The sequence below is a fragment of the Paramormyrops kingsleyae genome, chromosome 1, assembly GCF_048594095.1.
Source record: "Paramormyrops kingsleyae isolate MSU_618 chromosome 1, PKINGS_0.4, whole genome shotgun sequence".
Lineage (NCBI taxonomy): Eukaryota > Metazoa > Chordata > Actinopteri > Osteoglossiformes > Mormyridae > Paramormyrops > Paramormyrops kingsleyae.
This window is the reverse complement of record NC_132797.1, coordinates 44,678,342-44,696,942: the sequence shown is the minus strand read 5'-3', so window position 1 is coordinate 44,696,942 and position 18,601 is coordinate 44,678,342. Positions and strand designations below refer to the sequence as shown.

Sequence of the window (18,601 nt, the reverse complement as noted above, 5' to 3'; positions counted from 1 at the left end):
AGATATATAAATTATTAAATATGTTTTATATTTGCTCAAAAATTTATATTTGAATGATCCAGTTTTGCTTGTGTATACTGGTAAAATTTGATGCCTGCCAATTTAAATGGAGAGATTAAATAGCACATTATATTTAGGTCAATATTAAAAAGAGCAAAATGTAAAACACCAAAACTGAACTTGTAAGCCTGTTCAAGCCAATCAAACTGTTCACTTTTTTTATTTGAGCATATTATGCAAATCTATGCAAATTCAAGAAAGCAATAGTTATCCACAGCTTTTCAGATAATGTAACATTGCTGCTGTCTGTCTGCCGGACTTCAGATGTGTTCAATGCCTGCAGAGTAGGTTGAATTTCACAGCAAATATGTTAACAAGAACTCAAGATGGTGATGGGTCTCCAGGCTTGCTACATGCTCAGTGTGATGGTGGGAGGCAGTGGGCCGAGGAACTGGATCCTGCTGAAGCCTCAAGCTGGCAGCTTCAAGTGCCATGCCTGGATCAGATCGGTGTCTCCCGGGGAAGAAACATGTACACTGAGGGACCCGGGCATAAGACATTGGAGATTTCCCAGCAAAACAGCGAACTGGAAATCTGCCAGATGGATGATCAGGAGCAATACTGTAATACTCACCAACTTGCACACACTCCACAGGTGAATCCGACACAGCCTGCTCTCGTGACAAGCACTAGATTCTGGACTAGTGCAGGGAATGACCGATACAGCACTTCCCTGGAACAGAGCCTTTTGGAAACTTCCAGCACAGTCCAGATAGTCGTGGGACATGCTGAGTTGGAGGAACTCAAGCCAGAGGCTCCAAAAACAGCAGCTACAAAAGTGCCCCGTGCACACTCCTCTCGCTGCTCAGACTGTGGAAAGTGCAAGTGTGATGAATGCACCCGACGGCAGATGTTGCCTTCCTGCTGGGTGTGCAGCCGTCGCTGCATCTTCTCAATGGAGAACCTGGTGGAGTATGGCACATGCCTCTGCTGCATAAAGGGCCTGTTTTACCACTGCTCCCCTGACGACGAGGACGAGTGCGCCGACGACCCCTGCTCCTGCAGCCAGTCGCGATGCTGTGTGCGCTGGTGCATCATGGGCATGGTGTCCCTCTTTCTGCCCTGCCTGTTCTGCTACTTCCCGCTCAAAGGGTGCCTAAAGGTCTTCCAGGCTTGCTATGACTGTGCACGACGTCCCGGCTGCAGGTGCAAGAACAGCAATGTTGTCCACTGCAATACCGCTTGGAAGCCAGCGTAGATGCCTCATAAAGGATGTCACTTTGGGTTCCTAGTGATATTTCATTTGCCTTATTTTGATTCAGATTATCCAGAATACTGAACGTTAATTCTTGTGTGATTTAATTCTAAGCAACACAATAATACAATATATACACAATAAACACATCCATATACACATTGCCAGTCATACAATACACTTTCTTTCTCTCTCTCTCTCTCTCTCTATATATATATATATATATATAGAGAGAGAGAGAGAGAGAGAGTATGTGTATATTTGACACTGACTATACCACACTTTGAATTTATAGTCAATTGAATGTGAAACATTCAACATAAATCTATAATACAGCCTTATAAACTAATCTCTACATGAAACCTTGTAGCTATACCTTTCAAGCACATTGCATGTGATTTGGAGTTTCTAAAGCATGTTTAATGTAAAGAGTACTTCGTACATTTATTTAATTTTATAAAAGGTGTAAAAACATCACAGTTAGTATACTATTAATGCTGCACACAAAGGGAGAGGGCTATCAAGTCTGAAGCATAAGTATACTACAAAAAGAATTTTTGTTTTCAGATTAAATTTGGATCGTCATTTCTATGTTATGCCTTCGGCCTTATCTTGTTTTCCCAAAACAGATCATAGGTAATGGTAGGTACACCTTGCACAAACAGTGGTTATATTATTGCAGGAATAATGCATTACAGATTAGAAATAAGTAAAACTAATTAGAAGCTCTAATTCAAGGTGCATGGAGAATGAAATGTACTTAATCAGTGTGCCTTGGAAGCAAATTTAAAATAATCACAGCTAATCAGACTAAATATATATCAGGGCCTGTATTCACAAAGTATTTTATCTTACCACTAAGAGTACTCCTAAATCGCACTAAAAGTTTTTAACTAAGTATTTTTTCCCCGCAACCTATTCACAAAGTGGCTTAGAGCAACTTTTAGTTAGGAAAAGAACCAACTCCTAAACTAAGAGTTAATAAAATTCAGTACATAGAGACACTGTCAATTTTATTACCATATACAGTGTTAATGTAATAAATATACAAATGTCAATCAGATGGTAATCTGCCCGTGACATAAACAAAAAAGAAAGAAAAAAAAGGTTATATTGATCACTATAAGCGGTTTCCACTGTATAAGACTAAGTTGTTTCTCTTTGTTGGAGATATTATTCCATCCGTCACAAGCTCCACAACAATCATTCCCTCCCAGCCGGTACCAGCTTCACGGGGGAAGAGAAATATAAAAATGTGTTCTTTTCCCGAGGATATATTTTTTCATTTTATTTTTAGTTTTATTTTTTGCAAAAATTTATCTTTGATTTGTGCATATACATAACAAAAATATAAATATTCTCTGACTCTGTGCATACAATCACCGTTCATACGAACGGAGACGATCATCCAATAAGTGTTAACCTTGATATTTTTATATGATGTTGGAGTCTAACGTACACATTTTGGCGGTCACCCAGTTTACTATATGCATTTCTGTAAGTGTATCTACAAAGAGACTTTGCTGTCTGTACATAAACTGAACATAATATCAACAACAATTTATCATCTTATTTGTCATCTTAATTGTTCGTACCAGTTTTCAATCTTTTATTTAGCAAAACATTTAGATATTTTGATAGGTTGCTAGCTAACTATATTGGTTAGCTGAACACACTAGTTAGCTAGCTAGTCGGCAACACCGCTCTTTTCTTCTCGAGTTACGGCAGGTCACTGTTACCGAGAGCTGGAACTGGGCCTGCTCCCAGCTAAGGTGGTATCCCTTAAGTAATTCAGTGTTCATTTAATGCTTCCAAGACTTTGCAACGTGGATTAACAGCAGCCATTTTGCGACTATTTGTGAACTGGTCTTAGTGACTTAGGAGTCCTCTCAGCCACTTTTTAGTTCTCCCAGACTTAATTGCTACTTTTAGCACTAACCGGCTTTGTGAATTGCTCTTAGTCAAAAAAATTTAGGACTGACAAGCCCATTATTTTTAGGAGTTTCTCCTAAATCGGCAAGTTAGGAGCCATTTTTATCTTAAGATGCTTTGTGAATACAGGCCCTGGAACATTAAAATTCTCATGCCAAACCATGCTGGAAACTGTCTAGCAAACATGCTTCAGAGGCGGGTTAAAAGTTCCTGTTCACATGTTTTTCAGCTATGGTAAAATATATTATAATCAATTATTACAATAATGAAATATGTTATTTCCTGAGGGTCTGTCATCTCTCTAATTACCCAATAAACCTGAATGACCTCTGTTTAAAGATGCAGTGTACTGAAGCTTAATGTTGCAGTTTGGAAATACACCTCATACGACGAACCAACCAGTTCGGAAAAAAAATTACCTAGAACTCAATCTGAATCGCAGAAGTCAAACCATGAACGCTGACCTAAGATAACTTGTACGCGCGGGGAAATGAGTCACGCGGCACGTCTCTCCGTGGAAACAAAGGGTAACGATTCAGTCTCAGCCTTGCATTCGCTGTGGTAGCATCATGCATGTTTACACTAGCTGAATACATGACAGACAGTAACAGTAATTATCATTATTATATAATAAAATACATTTTAAAATAAAGATTTCTTATAAATTATTTTAATATTAATAATAAACCATGAATACATTTAATTATAATAATATTGTCGTGCCCAGTGGGGACGGAACGGAGACAAAGCCGCAGACGTCAGGGTATTGGGGAATATGGGGTTTAATTACAGGTAAGGCAGGCAAAACGCAGACGGACAATACAATGACTGGACTGGCGAAACAAACTAAAATGTGGACTAAATACAGAGGACTAATGACAACAACCAGAAACAGCTGATCACATGGGGATTCCACACGGGGTTAATGAGGGGGCGTGGCACACGGAAGGCGCGGACGATCGGGGCAGGACACATTGTTTGGATACATTAATTTTCTTACTTTAAAATTACTGTTTTGATAAATGTGCTTGGATGTGTTTAGTACAGTATATGCTTTTCTTGTTTTGTCTGGTTCATTTTGTGTTTAAATGCTAAAAAAAAAAAAACATATTTCGGTGTAATTTTTTGGGCCGGGAACCAATTAATTGGTTTTCCATTATTTCTTATGGGGAAAATTCGATCAGAACTCAAAATATTTAGGATTCGATCCGGAGTTCTGAACGGATTAAGTTCGAGTTCTGAGGTACCACTGTAAATGTTTGTCCATCATATGTGTAACTCTTGTGACCAAAAATAAATGGGAAACAGAAGCTAGTTAGCCAAAGTTGGCTGTAACTGTTTTATTAACACACACTCCGGAAATACTAAAAAGCTAGTTATCAGCTAGTATATAAACATACTCTTGCATGTAACCTGGGGGGTATTCCAGAAAGCTTGGTTAACTTGCCATTTGGTAAATCTTAACCTCTGGGTTGATATACCCCAAACCCGCATACCATGAGTATGTCGGTTCCAAAACACCTGAGAAGAGTAAGTTCAATCAACCTCCTATTGGTTACCCAGAGTTAATGCGCGTGCACCGTGCATACATAAAGACGTTTTCAATTGATCGCCGATTTCACGAGTCAAACCCGTCTGAAGCCCGTCTAACTGGCGGTGGCCCACCACCACCTCCCCTCACCCCATCTGAGGGCAACCAGTGGTAACCAGCATTGTACTGTCCTGTAATGATTACCTATAGTTAGTGGAAAAAAGTCATGAGTTTGATGATTTTAACAAGGCAAAAAATTAAGGATACAAAATCAAGTTACCTGCACATTGATACTATGAATAGATTTCCTATTAACATAGTCTCCCTCATTTATTGAAGGAGCTTTAATAGGAATGTAGGTGCCATCAATGCACCCAATTATGAATGAATGAATGAATGAATGAATGCCTTTTATTGTCACTATACATGTATTACATTTATTCCAAATTACATTTGGAAACCCTGAAATAGAAAGTCATATATGGAAGTATCAAGTGTGTGTGTGTGCAGGATGAATACATGTAGGCTATAGATATAAATAGTATGACTACATATTAAATATGCATCATAGATTTTACTACAAAGGACAAACCTACCACTCTGTGGAATTCCTCTTTAATAACACGCAGAGCTTTATGTACAGGGAACTGTACAAACGTGTGTAAGAAGCGTTAAGTACCAGACATACTGTGCGAACGGCTCTACACACAGTTGCCTTTCCTATATGCTCTGCGTCGCCCATATTGTACAAAAAATGCCCTGACGCAAAAAACCGAAGTGCTATGCACAGAATGTTTTTTGTGCTAAGCGCAGACCCGTGGTTTGGGTTTGTGACATTTGCAATATGCGGTTTCAAGAGATGTTAATTAAATGAACGATTCTTTTGAAAACTGATAACGCTTTTTCAAATAATCATTAGGAAATGAAAAGACATCAATATGCGGTCTTACTGTATAACTCTCTCCCGGCGAAAAAAACCTTGTATAATTTATGCCTCCACGTCCACAGGATCGTCATCAAAAGGGCACGCCATGCTCAGTAACCTTCTGCAACAAACTGACCCTGCAACATAACCTGCTCAGTAGCAGGTTATCTTCAGAGAGTAAGCTGCTATGGTTACGTACATACCCAGAAAGTTAACCTCCGTTTTTGGAACCGAAAGTTGAGGTTATCCACTAACTTACCCTTAAACTTACCCGGGTATGTCACATAACCTGCTTTCTGGAATACCCCCCTGTTATGCAATGAGAAGTGTTTGTAACTTTTAACCGTGGTCATTTTACCCAGCATCTGCCCGAGTCATTGTCAGACTGATGATGGTGTGTATTACTTTCCAAAATGAGTGAAATACCTTTTAAAAAAAATCACATTTTTTGTATCTTTATACAACGGAAGGAATGTACAAAAGCTGGTCCATTCTCCTTCTAAATGGTTGCAATTTTAACCGTAATATTTCCTAGAGAGCATCTGGGAGCTGTTGATGCACTGGATGATTCCATAGCATTCTTGCCAAGGGCAGGACACTAGGTGCCTGTGTACCACGTTTGTATTAAGTTGCATAACTTTAACTTTTATCCAAACCAACAATATTTTTACCTGTTTGTACCACCTGATATTTAACTGGAAGAACCTCAGCATTTCAACCTGGTGTCTTAGCCTACAAAGCCATATCCTTTACAAATATACTGCCCATTGTTGTCTAAAAGGCCATTGACTAAATACCATGACCTTTGAATGACCTCACTTAGTCAATGTCTAAGTGCCCAGTCCACATTCACCAAATAACCTAAAGATATAGAGAAAAAAATCTGAATGAAAATGAATGATAATTTCAATCACTAGGAGAAAAATTTAGTCTATGTAAAGAAATAACAAATGTTGGGAACAATTTTTCTTGAATTTTACTAATTAATTAATTAATCTTAATATAGAAATAATTGTCCTGTTGTGTTGGGTGCATCTTTGTTATGTTTGTACTTTTACCTCTTTTTAATTGAAGGAAGATTGAAGCGAAAGAGAAATTACTTTCCTTCATTGTAGAAATTGACAAATGCTAGAAACAGTGGGGGGTTTGGTGGCCATGGAGGCAAATGTTCAAAGACATCACTTTTAAATGAAAAAAAGTATTAGGTTTACCCCACATTTCAGCTTTTATGTGCTTATACTGTTTTCTTCCCTTTCCCCTGATGGTTTTGGCTGTACTGGGTCTATGTGTCTTTCCACCAGCTATAAAGCTACCTGCACCTATTTGGAATTTTTGGGGGGTGACTATCAATTTGCATGTGTTTTGCAATTTGTATGGTAATGGGGATGAGTTTGCCATTTAATGCAACAGGAAGCTCAGCTTGGAGAGGAGTCAGAGCTCCAAGTTGTCGTTAACCCTCTGGGGCCTGAGGCCTCTTTTCCACTTTCGGGGTAGTCTGACATGCCTCGACATTTTAAAATATTTCACCTATCTAAAAAAGATTTATCCCAAAGTGTTACATGTGCTTTTATTCAGCACAAACTCAGCACCAATAACCTGAGACCACTTAAAATGTTATTATTCTATTTTTTGTTAAAATCAACTTTAAACATATACTTTTCAAAAACCTATTTTCAGAAATGCTGAGAAATTGTAAAAATGTCCCGAATGTCCACGCGATGCTGCAGATGCGTGTCAACCAGGACAGCCCCACAGCATCCAGAGCCTTAAGGAACTCTGGGCGGATCTCATCCACCCCCGGGGCCCGGCCACTGAGGAGCTTTTTAACCACCTCAGCGACCTCCGCCCTAGAACGTAAGAACATAAGAACTACACAAACGAGAGGAGGCCATTCGGCCCATCAAGCTCGCTTGGGGAGAACTTAACTAATAGCTCAGAGTTGTTAAAATCTTATCTAGCTCTGATTTAAAGTAACCCAAGGATTCAGCTTGCACTACGTAATCAGGAAGACTATTACATACTCTGACTACACGCTGTGTAAAGAAGTGCTTCCTTAAATCCAGTTTGAAACGTTCTACCGCTAATTTCCACCTATGGCCACGAGTTCTTGTATTTGAACTAATGCTGAAGTAACTATTTGGTTGAACAGCATCCAAACCTGTTAGAATCTTATAGACCTGGATCATGTCCCCCCTTAGTCTCCTTTGCTTGAGGCTGAAAAGATTTAGCTCAACTAACCTTTCCTCGTATGACATTCATCTAAGACCAGGAATTTTTCTTGTGGCCCTATGCTGCACCTTTTCTAAGGCCGCAATGTCCTTTTTAAGATATGGTGACCAAAGCTGCACACAATATTCTGGGTGAGGTCTCACCAAGGAATTGTATAATCTTAGCATTACCTCCCTTGACTTAAACTCCACACACCTGGAGATATACCCCAACATCCTATTGGCCTTTTTTATTACTTCCCCGCACTGGCGAGAATGAGACATGGAAGCATCAACATACACAGCAAGGTCTTTCTCATAATCAGCTACCTTTATTTCAGTAGGTCCCATAAAATACCTGTACTTTATATTTCTGCTCCCTATATGGAGTACCTTACATTTCTCTATGTTAAATTTCATCTGCCAGGTATCGGCCCAGAAACTAATTAAATCAAGATCCCGCTGTAGCTGCTGAGCCACTAGTTCAGTATCTGCTACACCACCCACCTTGGTGTCATCTGCAAATTTCACCAGTTTACTGTATATATTGGTGTCTATATCATTTATGTAAATTAGGAACAATAGTGGTCCTAAAATTGAACCCTGCGGTACCCCACTATGAACACAGGCCCACTGTGACATTGTGCCTCTTATAATGACTCGCTGCTTCCTATCTGTTAACCAGTTATCAATCCAGGTCGCTACAGTTCCTAAAATACCTGTCGCTTTGAGTTTAAGTAAGAGCCTCTTGTGGGGGACAACATCAAAAGCCTTTTGGAAATCTAAGTAGATGACATCATAGGCCTTCTTATTATCAACTTCCTGAGTAGCTTCCTCAAAAAACTCCAATAGATTTGTTAAACAGGATCTACCTCTCCTAAATCCATGTTAGCTATCCCTTAAAATGTTATTTGAGTCCAGGTAATCTACCATTTTCTCTTTGATTATAGCCTCCATAACTTTACCAGTTATACAAGTTAGACTGATTGGCCTATAGTTTGACAAATGACTTCTATCCCCTTTTTTGAAAATGGGCGTTATGTTGGCATGCTTCCAATCAGAAGGTACCACACCTTCAGATAAGGTTTTTTGAAACAGTAAAGTTAAGGGTCGGCAAATAATATCCCTCATCTCTTTTAACACTATAGGTAAGATGCCATCAGGGCCCTGAGATTTATTTATTTTGAGCTTAGCTAGGCTTTGCAAAACATCACCTTCAGTTATATGTACACTCTAAAAACTCCTGGGTTATTTCTTTAACCCATTTTCTGGGTTACTTGTGTTGGGTTAAAATTATGGGTTATTTTTTCAGAGAGTAACCATTTTCTGGTTTATAGGGCTAATATTTTGACCCAATTCCTGGGTTGTTTAGGTTTATGGGTTATTTTTCAAAGAATAACCCATGTTCTGGGTTCATGACCCTTCCCCCCGCCCCCCGCCGTTCTGGAATTTTCTCACAACAGTCGTTTGAAATAACCGTCACTTGAACTTCGCGCTCGATCCTTTTTGGCCTGGGCTTCTTCGGTGCAACTTCGTCGCGTATTCAAGGTAAGCAAGTATTTTCAGTGTCAATGTAACGTAAACTTTTCTGTGTCCATGTCCCCGTTGGTAGTTTAGCACCATTTGCTGAAAAAATGACCATGGCTTACCGTGCTAATTCTGTGGTTAGCATGTAGTCGCCCGCGGATATCGCGACATGTAACTAGTTTAAAGTCCGTGTAAAGTCAAAATAAATATGTGTTTTGAGTTTTTCAGACTAAAGAAGAAATTGTTATTAACCACCGAACCAAATTTGAATGATTAAAAATAACGATTAGTTCATGAAATTGGATGTCAAAATGGTTGAAATGCTTTTTACACATCGTTGAGAAATACATGTAACGTTATGACCTATTTAATGTGTTTAGAAGAAAATGACTGAATTCACTTTACACGGTGTTTAAATTCTATTTTTCATAAATTGTGCTGTACTTATCTCATGTTATAATACTGGTGGTAATACGATAAGTACAGTGCAGCTAGTGGCGACTTCATGCCGCGTTAAGGGGGTCAAACATCGGACGAGAAGCGCCGCCCTCGTCGCGTCTAGGACAACTCGAGGTATCGCGTACTTTCTCAGTTTATGGCCAGCAATATTGTTATGTTTAAGGACATTATGGATTTAGATAATGCCAGTACTATGTTATGATTGTACCGTATAATTAAATACAACCGTTGCTGAGTCTGCAGTCTGAACACTTTACCTCAGAGCGTCTGTTAACTGAATGAATTGAGAATATCACCTGAAAATCCAATAACATCAGCAATTTTCAATCAAGTAGCCGATTTCTGTAAATTAATGTAAAACGAAATTTATATTGCAGCACATGGTGAAGTCAGTATATACATTAACGACGATTTGAGACAAATAAGTGTAAATTTAATATAAGACTATGTACATGGCGCCGAATGGCGCCGCCGGTGTGTGTACACTCATGGAGAATAATGTGTTTGAATTTTAAATACACTTCTCGTCCAGTGTGCAAACCCCCTTTAGCCGCGGCTAGAGCGACGAGGCATCACAATAGTTGAGTTATGTTAACCAGCTGCGCTGTGCTTATCATATTATACAGTGCTCTACTGGCTTAAGTAGTAAGAGTTAAAGAAGCGTGTCAAGTCTTCAAATTGTTGCTAACTTCTATTGCTATGTTTTCTCCAGGTCATTTTAAATGGACAGCTTTGTCGCTGATAAGCTAACTGAGTGGCGGCTGTCTGAGTTGATAGAGAATTTTAGAGGTGAGCGTTTTACTCTTAACTGCCCTCATATCATCTCTCTATACCTAAACATTTTTCTTTAATATGGCTTAAATGTGTCAGTGCAAGATTTTGTGACAGTCACAACTTCTTCGACAGTGGGGAATGCATATCTATAATAACCCTTACAGTTAAAAGATACTTGTGCCTTGTCTTTTAGCTGTGATGCATAATAATGGGCCAGATATTCACCTTTGCATTAATGTCATTATTACACTTGTTAATGAAAGAAAAGAAGGACAGTATAGACTGTCATTCACACAAAATGGGTAATGCTGCAAAAGAACCACATTAGTTAACTAGCAATTTGGGCCACGTTTTTTAAAAAACAAAACAAAAAAACAACAGCATTCCCTTAAAAGTGATTATTTGTTACTTTGGTAATCAAGGAGTGTCTGGTGAGTGGTTCTCAATCCACATTTTCTTTTACACATTCATGACCCACTCAAAATGAACACACCAATTAAGAACCACAGTTCATTTGGCTTCCTTGTACAGTTAGTATCAGCATTATAACACAAACTGGTAGTCTATTATCTTGCTTACAATTCACCTTCTACACAATATTCACATTCTTTTGTGTATCTTTCTGTCTCTGTCTGTTTTAGGTTGGAACAAATATGGTGGAATACCTCTTGCAATCGAAGCCATTCCCCTCTGTCCTGGCGCTGGGAGATCCCCAGCAATGTGCTTCTCAGGCATTTGTGATATTAGCTGGTCAGGCACTCCCTCAGAGCACACTGCTTCGGGCAGTTGACATGTGTTTCAAGGCATTTTATGTTCTTGATATCAACTACCCCAAGCAGTGTGCTCCCGCATGGGAGTTTCTGCAGCAAGTTGTATATCAGATTGAGGGATCTGAATCAAAACCTGTCAAATTTCTTAAGATTTGCAGAACTGTTTAATTGTGTTAAGCTGCAGTAAATGACACAACCAATGTTTGAAGACTTTAAGCCTCAAGTTCAATCCAGTTATTGAATGTTGTCAAATGTTTGAGAGAGAATGAGTTGTTTATTTTTCTATTTTTGTAATGTCTAATGTTATTACAGTGTGACCTAAAATAAATAGGTCCAAGTGTGTTTTTTTATATAGAGTTTAATTTAATTTAATGCAATAAAAATGTAAAAGTGCTTGAAGTGTGTAAGTGCCTGAAGTTTTATTTTCTGAAATAAGGCATACTGGCATAGTAACCCAAGTTAGGTTATTTTTGACCTTTGACCTTTGGTTAAAAAGGGGCCTACTAATTTCTGGGTTATTTCAACCCAGATATTGGGGTTGTTCTTTTGAAGTTGGGTTATATTAACTACAATGTTGGGTTATTGTAACCCAGCATTTGGGTCAGGTACTTAACCCAGAAGTTGGGTCAAAAAGAATAACCCATTTTTCTGGGTTGAAATAACCCAGAAATTAGTTGGTCCCTTTTTAACCCAGGATTTGGGTCAAAAATAACCCATTATGGGTTATTTTTGACCCAGGAGTTTTTAGTGTGTATATATTAGTTATAGACGATGCTGGATTAGTAATAAGAACTGGTAAGTTACTAGTGTCCTCAACAGTGAATACCCGTGCAAAACTATCATTGAACTCATTTACTATATCAATGTCATTTTCAGTTATAAGACCCTTACTATCCTGCAGATTAGTAATTTCAGCTTTTAGAGTTAAAATACTGGAAGAAACTTTTAACGTCCTCCTTAGCCTCCAATGCAATCTTCCTTTCGACATTCCTTTTAGTTCATCTAATGTCATTTTTTAACTCAGCCTGTAGATTTAGATACTCTTGCTTTATTGTGTCATCATCAGTTATTTTCCATTTCTGGAACAAAGCCCTTTTCCTCCTTACTTTATACTTTATTTCCCTAGTAAACCACCTAGGTTGCAATTTCCTAGGTTTATTCTTGCTGGAAACAGGTATGAAGTCCTCTTGCACTTGCAGTAATGTGCTTTTAAAAAATTCCCATGCCTCTTCAACAGTTTTGTTATTTAACTCCATCCAGTTCACAATTTCTAGTTTTAATCTCATACAATTGAAGTTAGGAAGGCTAACATTATATATTTTTGATTTGGACTAAACTTAGCCTCAAATTTAACCATGTTATGATCGCTACTGTGAAGTGGTTCTAAAACGTCTAATTTACCAATCCTGTCCTGTTTATTAGAGAAAACAAGATCAAGAATGGCATCTCCCCTGGTAGGGGTGTTAAACTGAGTAAAAAAACAATCCTGTACTAATTCCACCATCTCCAGTTCATTTTCAGAAGAGCTAGCGACAATGTCCCACTGCATCCCCGGTAGATTAAAATCACCCATAACTACCACATAATTTTTATTGCTCATAATCCTAATATCACTGTATGACAATCTGCTTTCCTCAGCAGCTACATTAGGTGCTCTGTAACGAACACCGACAATTAGTGTCACGATCCGCTCCGTTCGATCCCGATGTGTGCCACGCCCCCTCATTATCCACGTGTGCTTCCCCGATCGTGCCCAGCTGTTCCTTGTTATTTCGGCTTGTCTTTTGTATTTAGTCCGTGTCTGAGTCAGTCTTCCCCAGATCCGTCATTAATGTTCGTGAATGTTTATTGGTGTCTTGGTCCCGTCCACCCGAATAAACCCTTTGCCTGCATTCTCGGCTTGCCTCGCTTGCTTCCCGGCTCGCTCGCTCCGCCAGTCGCAACAATTAGGCTATTTGAGTTTTTAGCATCTAATTTTACCCATGTAGCTTCCGCAGTTTTACTTATATCAGTAAGCTCCCTTGCCTGCAAATTTTCCTTTACATATTGTAATGATCACCCTAGGATGATGTCAGAGGGCGTCGCTCTCTTGCCTTTTTTCCGTTTCCGCCCCCATATACACTTTTCAGCGCGTATGGAGGTATTTTGCTTTTACTGGCTGACGATGTTAAACCTGAGCATCGTGCATGAGTCTATTGTATCCTGCAGTGTAATAAACGAGGGACAGCACCATTTCTTCGTGTTTGGCTGAGTTATATACACTCACCTAAAGGATTATTAGGAACACCTGTTCAATTTCTCATTAATGCAATTATCTAATCAACCAATCACATGGCAGTTGCTTCAATGCATTTAGGGGTGTGGTCCTGGTCAAGACAATCTCCTGAACTCCAAACTGAATGTCAGAATGGGAAAGAAAGGTGATTTAAGCAATTTTGAGCGTGGCATGGTTGTTGGTGCCAGACGGGCCGGTCTGAGTATTTCACAATCTGCTCAGTTACTGGGATTTTCACGCACAACCATTTCTAGGGTTTACAAAGAATGGTGTGCAAAGGGAAAAACATCCAGTATGCGGCAGTCCTGTGGGCGAAAATGCCTTGTTGATGCTAGAGGTCAGAGGAGAATGGGCCGACTGATTCAAGCTGATAGAAGAGCAACTTTGACTGAAATAACCACTCGTTACAACCGAGGTATGCAGCAAAGCATTTGTGAAGCCACAACACGCACAACCTTGTGGCGGATGGGCTACAACAGCAGAAGACCCCACCGGGTACCACTCATCTCCATTACAAATAGGAAAAAGAGGCTACAAATTGCACGAGCTCACCAAAATTGGACAGTTGAAGACTGGAAAAATGTTGCCTGGTCTGATGAGTCTCGATTTCTGTTGAGACATTCAAATGGTAGAGTCAGAATTTGGTGTAAACAGAATGAGAACATGGATCCATCATGCCTTGTTACCACTGTGCAGGCTGGTGGTGGTGGTGTAATGGTGTGGGGGATGTTTTCTTGGCACACTTTAGGCCCCTTAGTGCCAATTGGGCATCGTTTAAATGCCACGGCCTACCTGAGCATTGTTTATGACCATGTCCATCCCTTTATGACCACCATGCACCCATCCTCTGATGGCTACTTCCAGCAGGATAATGCATAGGGTGACCAGATAATCCATGTCAGGGAGGACACTCTGAGCTAGGACAGGAATTGTAAATTACCATTTCAATTAAACGGACCTGGATTTCACTTGAGCACTGAGTTCTTGCTGTGTGCTGATTGGTCAGTCTCCTATAATCATGCATGTGTCACTAATGTTAATGTGAAACAGCTGGATGAGTCTTTCAGTCAAGGAAATAAACCAGTCAAAGCACAAGAAGAGCTGAACTAATTAGCCGAGCACAGGAGCCTTTCAATTTGAAAGTAGTTTGTAAAACCTGAAGTAGCTCAAAGTGTCCTCCCTGACATGGATTATCTGGTCACCCTAATAATGCACCATGTCACAAAGCTCGAATCATTTCAAATTGGTTTCTTGAACATGACAATGAGTTCACTGTACTAAAATGGCCCCCAGTCACCAGATCTCAACTCAATAAAGCATCTTTGGGATGTGGTGGAACGGGAGCTTCGTGCCCTGGATGTGCATCCCACAAATCTCCATCAACTGCAAGATGCTATCCTATCAATATGGGCCAACATTTCTAAAGAATGATTTCAGCACCTTGTTGAATCAATGCCACGTAGAATTAAGGCAGTTCTGAAGGCGACAGGGGGTCAAACACCGTATTAGTATGGTGTTCCTAATAATCCTTTAGGTGAGTGTATTTTCTTAACTGTGGTGTTTGCTTAAACTAGACATTACAATATCACCTTACACACACAGACACACACAGAAGGACAGATAACGCAACGTGTTTAGTGTTGTTCACTTTCGGATTCATCGGTCGTAACAAACATGTAACTGATCGCAGTGTAAACGCGAGTCATAGATGTGATATCAAAACGCCAAAGCATTTACACTTGTATAATACACAGTTTACTGCATTCAAGTGCATTTCTTTAGCGTTCAGCGGCAGCCATATACACTGAACTTAGAGGTCATTTTAGAGTAGCCTAAAACAAATGCTTTGAACAGTTAACACGCATGTGTAAAATTATGCTTTTTTTCTTCAGATCAAAAAGCTCAGGTAGGCCTGGTCAGAAGCGAAACCGCTACCCACCAAAGAAATTGATATGTGAACTTGAACCAGAACAAGAACCAGATGGTAATATTATACATTCATACATATATGGGCTGCCACTTTTGTTTGTTATTATAATATAACAAGACAATAATCATTTTCATCGGGCAAATTTTTGATTAATCTATTACTTGTTTTAGAATATTCAAAGTGCAATTTGTATAGATTTGAACTCTGGCAGAACTCAGCTAGATTGAAATATATTATAATTGTATGTATCAATTCTAACATCATTCATTGGATAATATAATTCTCCGAATGAGAATTAAGGTCCACAGAACACCGCAGTAGGTGTATGTTTTACATGCTGCCTATTGGTACTTTGCTTTATGACTTTCTGCTATGTTGGACCTTATAAGACATAGATTAACATATTTTTCGTACAAATCACATCTTATTTACTTTCCCTCTTTTAGGCCACTTTGTATTTGTGGCATTTCAGGATGGATATACAGCAAAGATTTCCAACACTTCAGATGTTCTAAAAGAGGATGAATCACCTATTGGAAACCTCAGGCATCTGAAACTTGGAGAAAAAATTCTGGCAAAATGGTCAAATAATAAGTTTTATAATGCGGTTGTATATTGCACCGGCTCACCTGATCAAAAGCAGGATTCAAACAAGAGGCCTAAAAAGGATAACACAGTACATGAAGCAGCTGCTCTGAGATTCTACAGTTCTTCATCAGTAACCTCCACAGCCCAGCACAGTTCTCCACAAAGGACTTTCCAAGCTACAGAGCACAGCTTTAACCCATCTAGCTGAGTACCAACCTTTTCATGTCTACCCACAGTTTCCTCCAATTCTGCACCAGCCTTCATTCATATCACCCCAGCACCAGCTGTCATTTCCACCTGCTCAACACCAGTATGCGTTTGCACAGTCAAAGGGACCAAATTCCTCTGAACAGAGGCAAGAATCAGTTATTATTGATTTAGATGACCAGCGGTCAAAAGACATTACAAATTGTCCAACTACCAGAGAATCCTTCTTGCAAAATCTTATCACACCAGCAGTCCATCGTTCTCATTCCCAACTGCCACCACTTCCAAAGCAGACTGAGGACTCCACTTCATCATTTGATACAGCAGTCATAGAGTGTGAGGTACTACCATCTATGGAAAGCCAATGGGAGCCATGTGAGGCTTGCAAGCCGAAGATAAAACCATTGATGGAGGAGAATAAAAGGATAAAAAATTGACTGTCAAGTATCGGTAAGTCATATTTTAAAATTTGTTGTGGGAGCTAAAAAAACACTCATGCTGACATGATTCTCTTTTGTCTAACTATAGATTTGTGATCATTTAGCATTACAAGACTACTGATCTACATCTCGCTTACCTGAAAGTTCATGCATCAGGTTTATATGACCTGCCTGTGGCCCATTGCCTCCAACTTGCATCTAGATGCATGTCCCAGTGCAGCAAGTTTAGCAATATACTGGGTCAAGTCATGCAAATAATGAGATATTCAGCGACTGAAAGAAAACAATATGTGGCAGGAAATAACACCCAGGTCTTCTATATTTTCTGTTTCAGGGGTTGAACAGCTGCAAACAGTGAAAGATTTCATTGAGAAAACTGAAGAATTAAAAGCTTCCAATAGTGGAGTGCAAGTGGCTAAACAAATGCCAAAGCAACAAGAGCTGTTTGAAAACAGTGGCCTTATCATTTCCCCTACCAAACTGGCAGCCATTCACCAGGAGGCAGAGAAAGACTGCCTTGATCTCTTTCATCTACTATTTGAAGAGTTTTTTATGCATGAAGAATGCGTCAATGCAGTGGCGTTTGGAAAACATGGCAGAGTTCCAGAAGGGAAAAAGGTGTTGGATAGAACCAAAGTCAACGCATTACTAAGTAAGTTAAAAAATCTTTCTCTCTCAGATACATAAGCCACACACTGTCTAATAAATTAATTTGTATTAATAATAATTAATCTGGGCATCTTAACAATATGTCTTTATAAAATATAAATAAATTCAACCAAAAAACGTTTAATGCTTTGCATTTGTAATGTATATTAAATACATCTATTTCCTTATAATGTACAATTCAAATAGGCATGGATATTGCCATTACAATATATTCAAGAAGGCAAACCTCATTGTGTGTGCATGTTCACTTGAATCACATGATTGTGTGATTGAATGCATCAAAAGGGTTAAAAGTTTATGCTCAAAGCTTTCCATTAGGTATTTCTCCTTATTGAATAACAGGCATTACTGCCCAAATGTCTCTGTAAAGAAAAAACCTTTACATTTAATAAAATTGGTCTTTGCTGGTCCCAAATAGGAAACATGCTTATATGTAAGTAAATAAAATAATACCATTAAGTGACTGGATTAACTGTGAAAGTTTCAAACCAATGATACAAAAACAGAAATTTTATGTGACTTCCCATGCATTACAGGACAAATAGGTTGTCCTGTAATGCAGAAAATACCTCTGAGTCTTTTCTGCAGACTGACAAGTATAATCAAATAATGTACCACAATATATAGCTCCCACAGATGGTATTTTACAATATTGTATTGCATGTGAATTACTGCTTGAGTACTGTATATCACACAGTATGTGATGTCTTATACTGTATGACAGTGATGGCGTAGTGATTAGTGAGTTGGTCCTGTGATTGGAGGGTTGCTGGATTTACTCCCAGACCGGTAAAGGTAACCTAGAGGTACCTGTGAGCACAGAAGTGTCCCCAAGCACTGCTCCCTTCAGCTGCCCACTGCTCCTTCAGAGATGGGTCAAATGCAGAGGTCATATTTTCTTGGGGTGCAATGTGTGCTGTGCTGCGGTGTGTTCACAATAACAATCAGTCACTTTCATTCACTTTTTTCCCAATTGCAGCTTATGTCATGAGCTGTGGCAGACTGAGTGGATGGACACCAGTTGAGAAGGCCAAGCTCAAGAAGGCTTTGATAAATAAGTGTCGTGCAAGGGCCGGAATGGCTGGTACCTAAATGTACCTGTTTGTTTTAAT

The 18,601-nt window shown here is 39.2% G+C and overlaps 1 protein-coding gene across 1 annotated transcript; it reads left to right on the top strand.

Annotated features, from left to right (window-relative positions):
- The first annotated feature begins 367 nt into the window (after positions 1 to 367).
- On the top strand, positions 368 to 1,258 carry LOC140590549 (protein sprouty homolog 2-like). Its single transcript, XM_072711850.1, has one exon. It carries the CDS (start codon positions 368 to 370, stop codon positions 1,256 to 1,258), a length of 891 nt encoding a protein of 296 aa, XP_072567951.1.
- Positions 1,259 to 18,601: the final 17,343 nt, after the last annotated feature.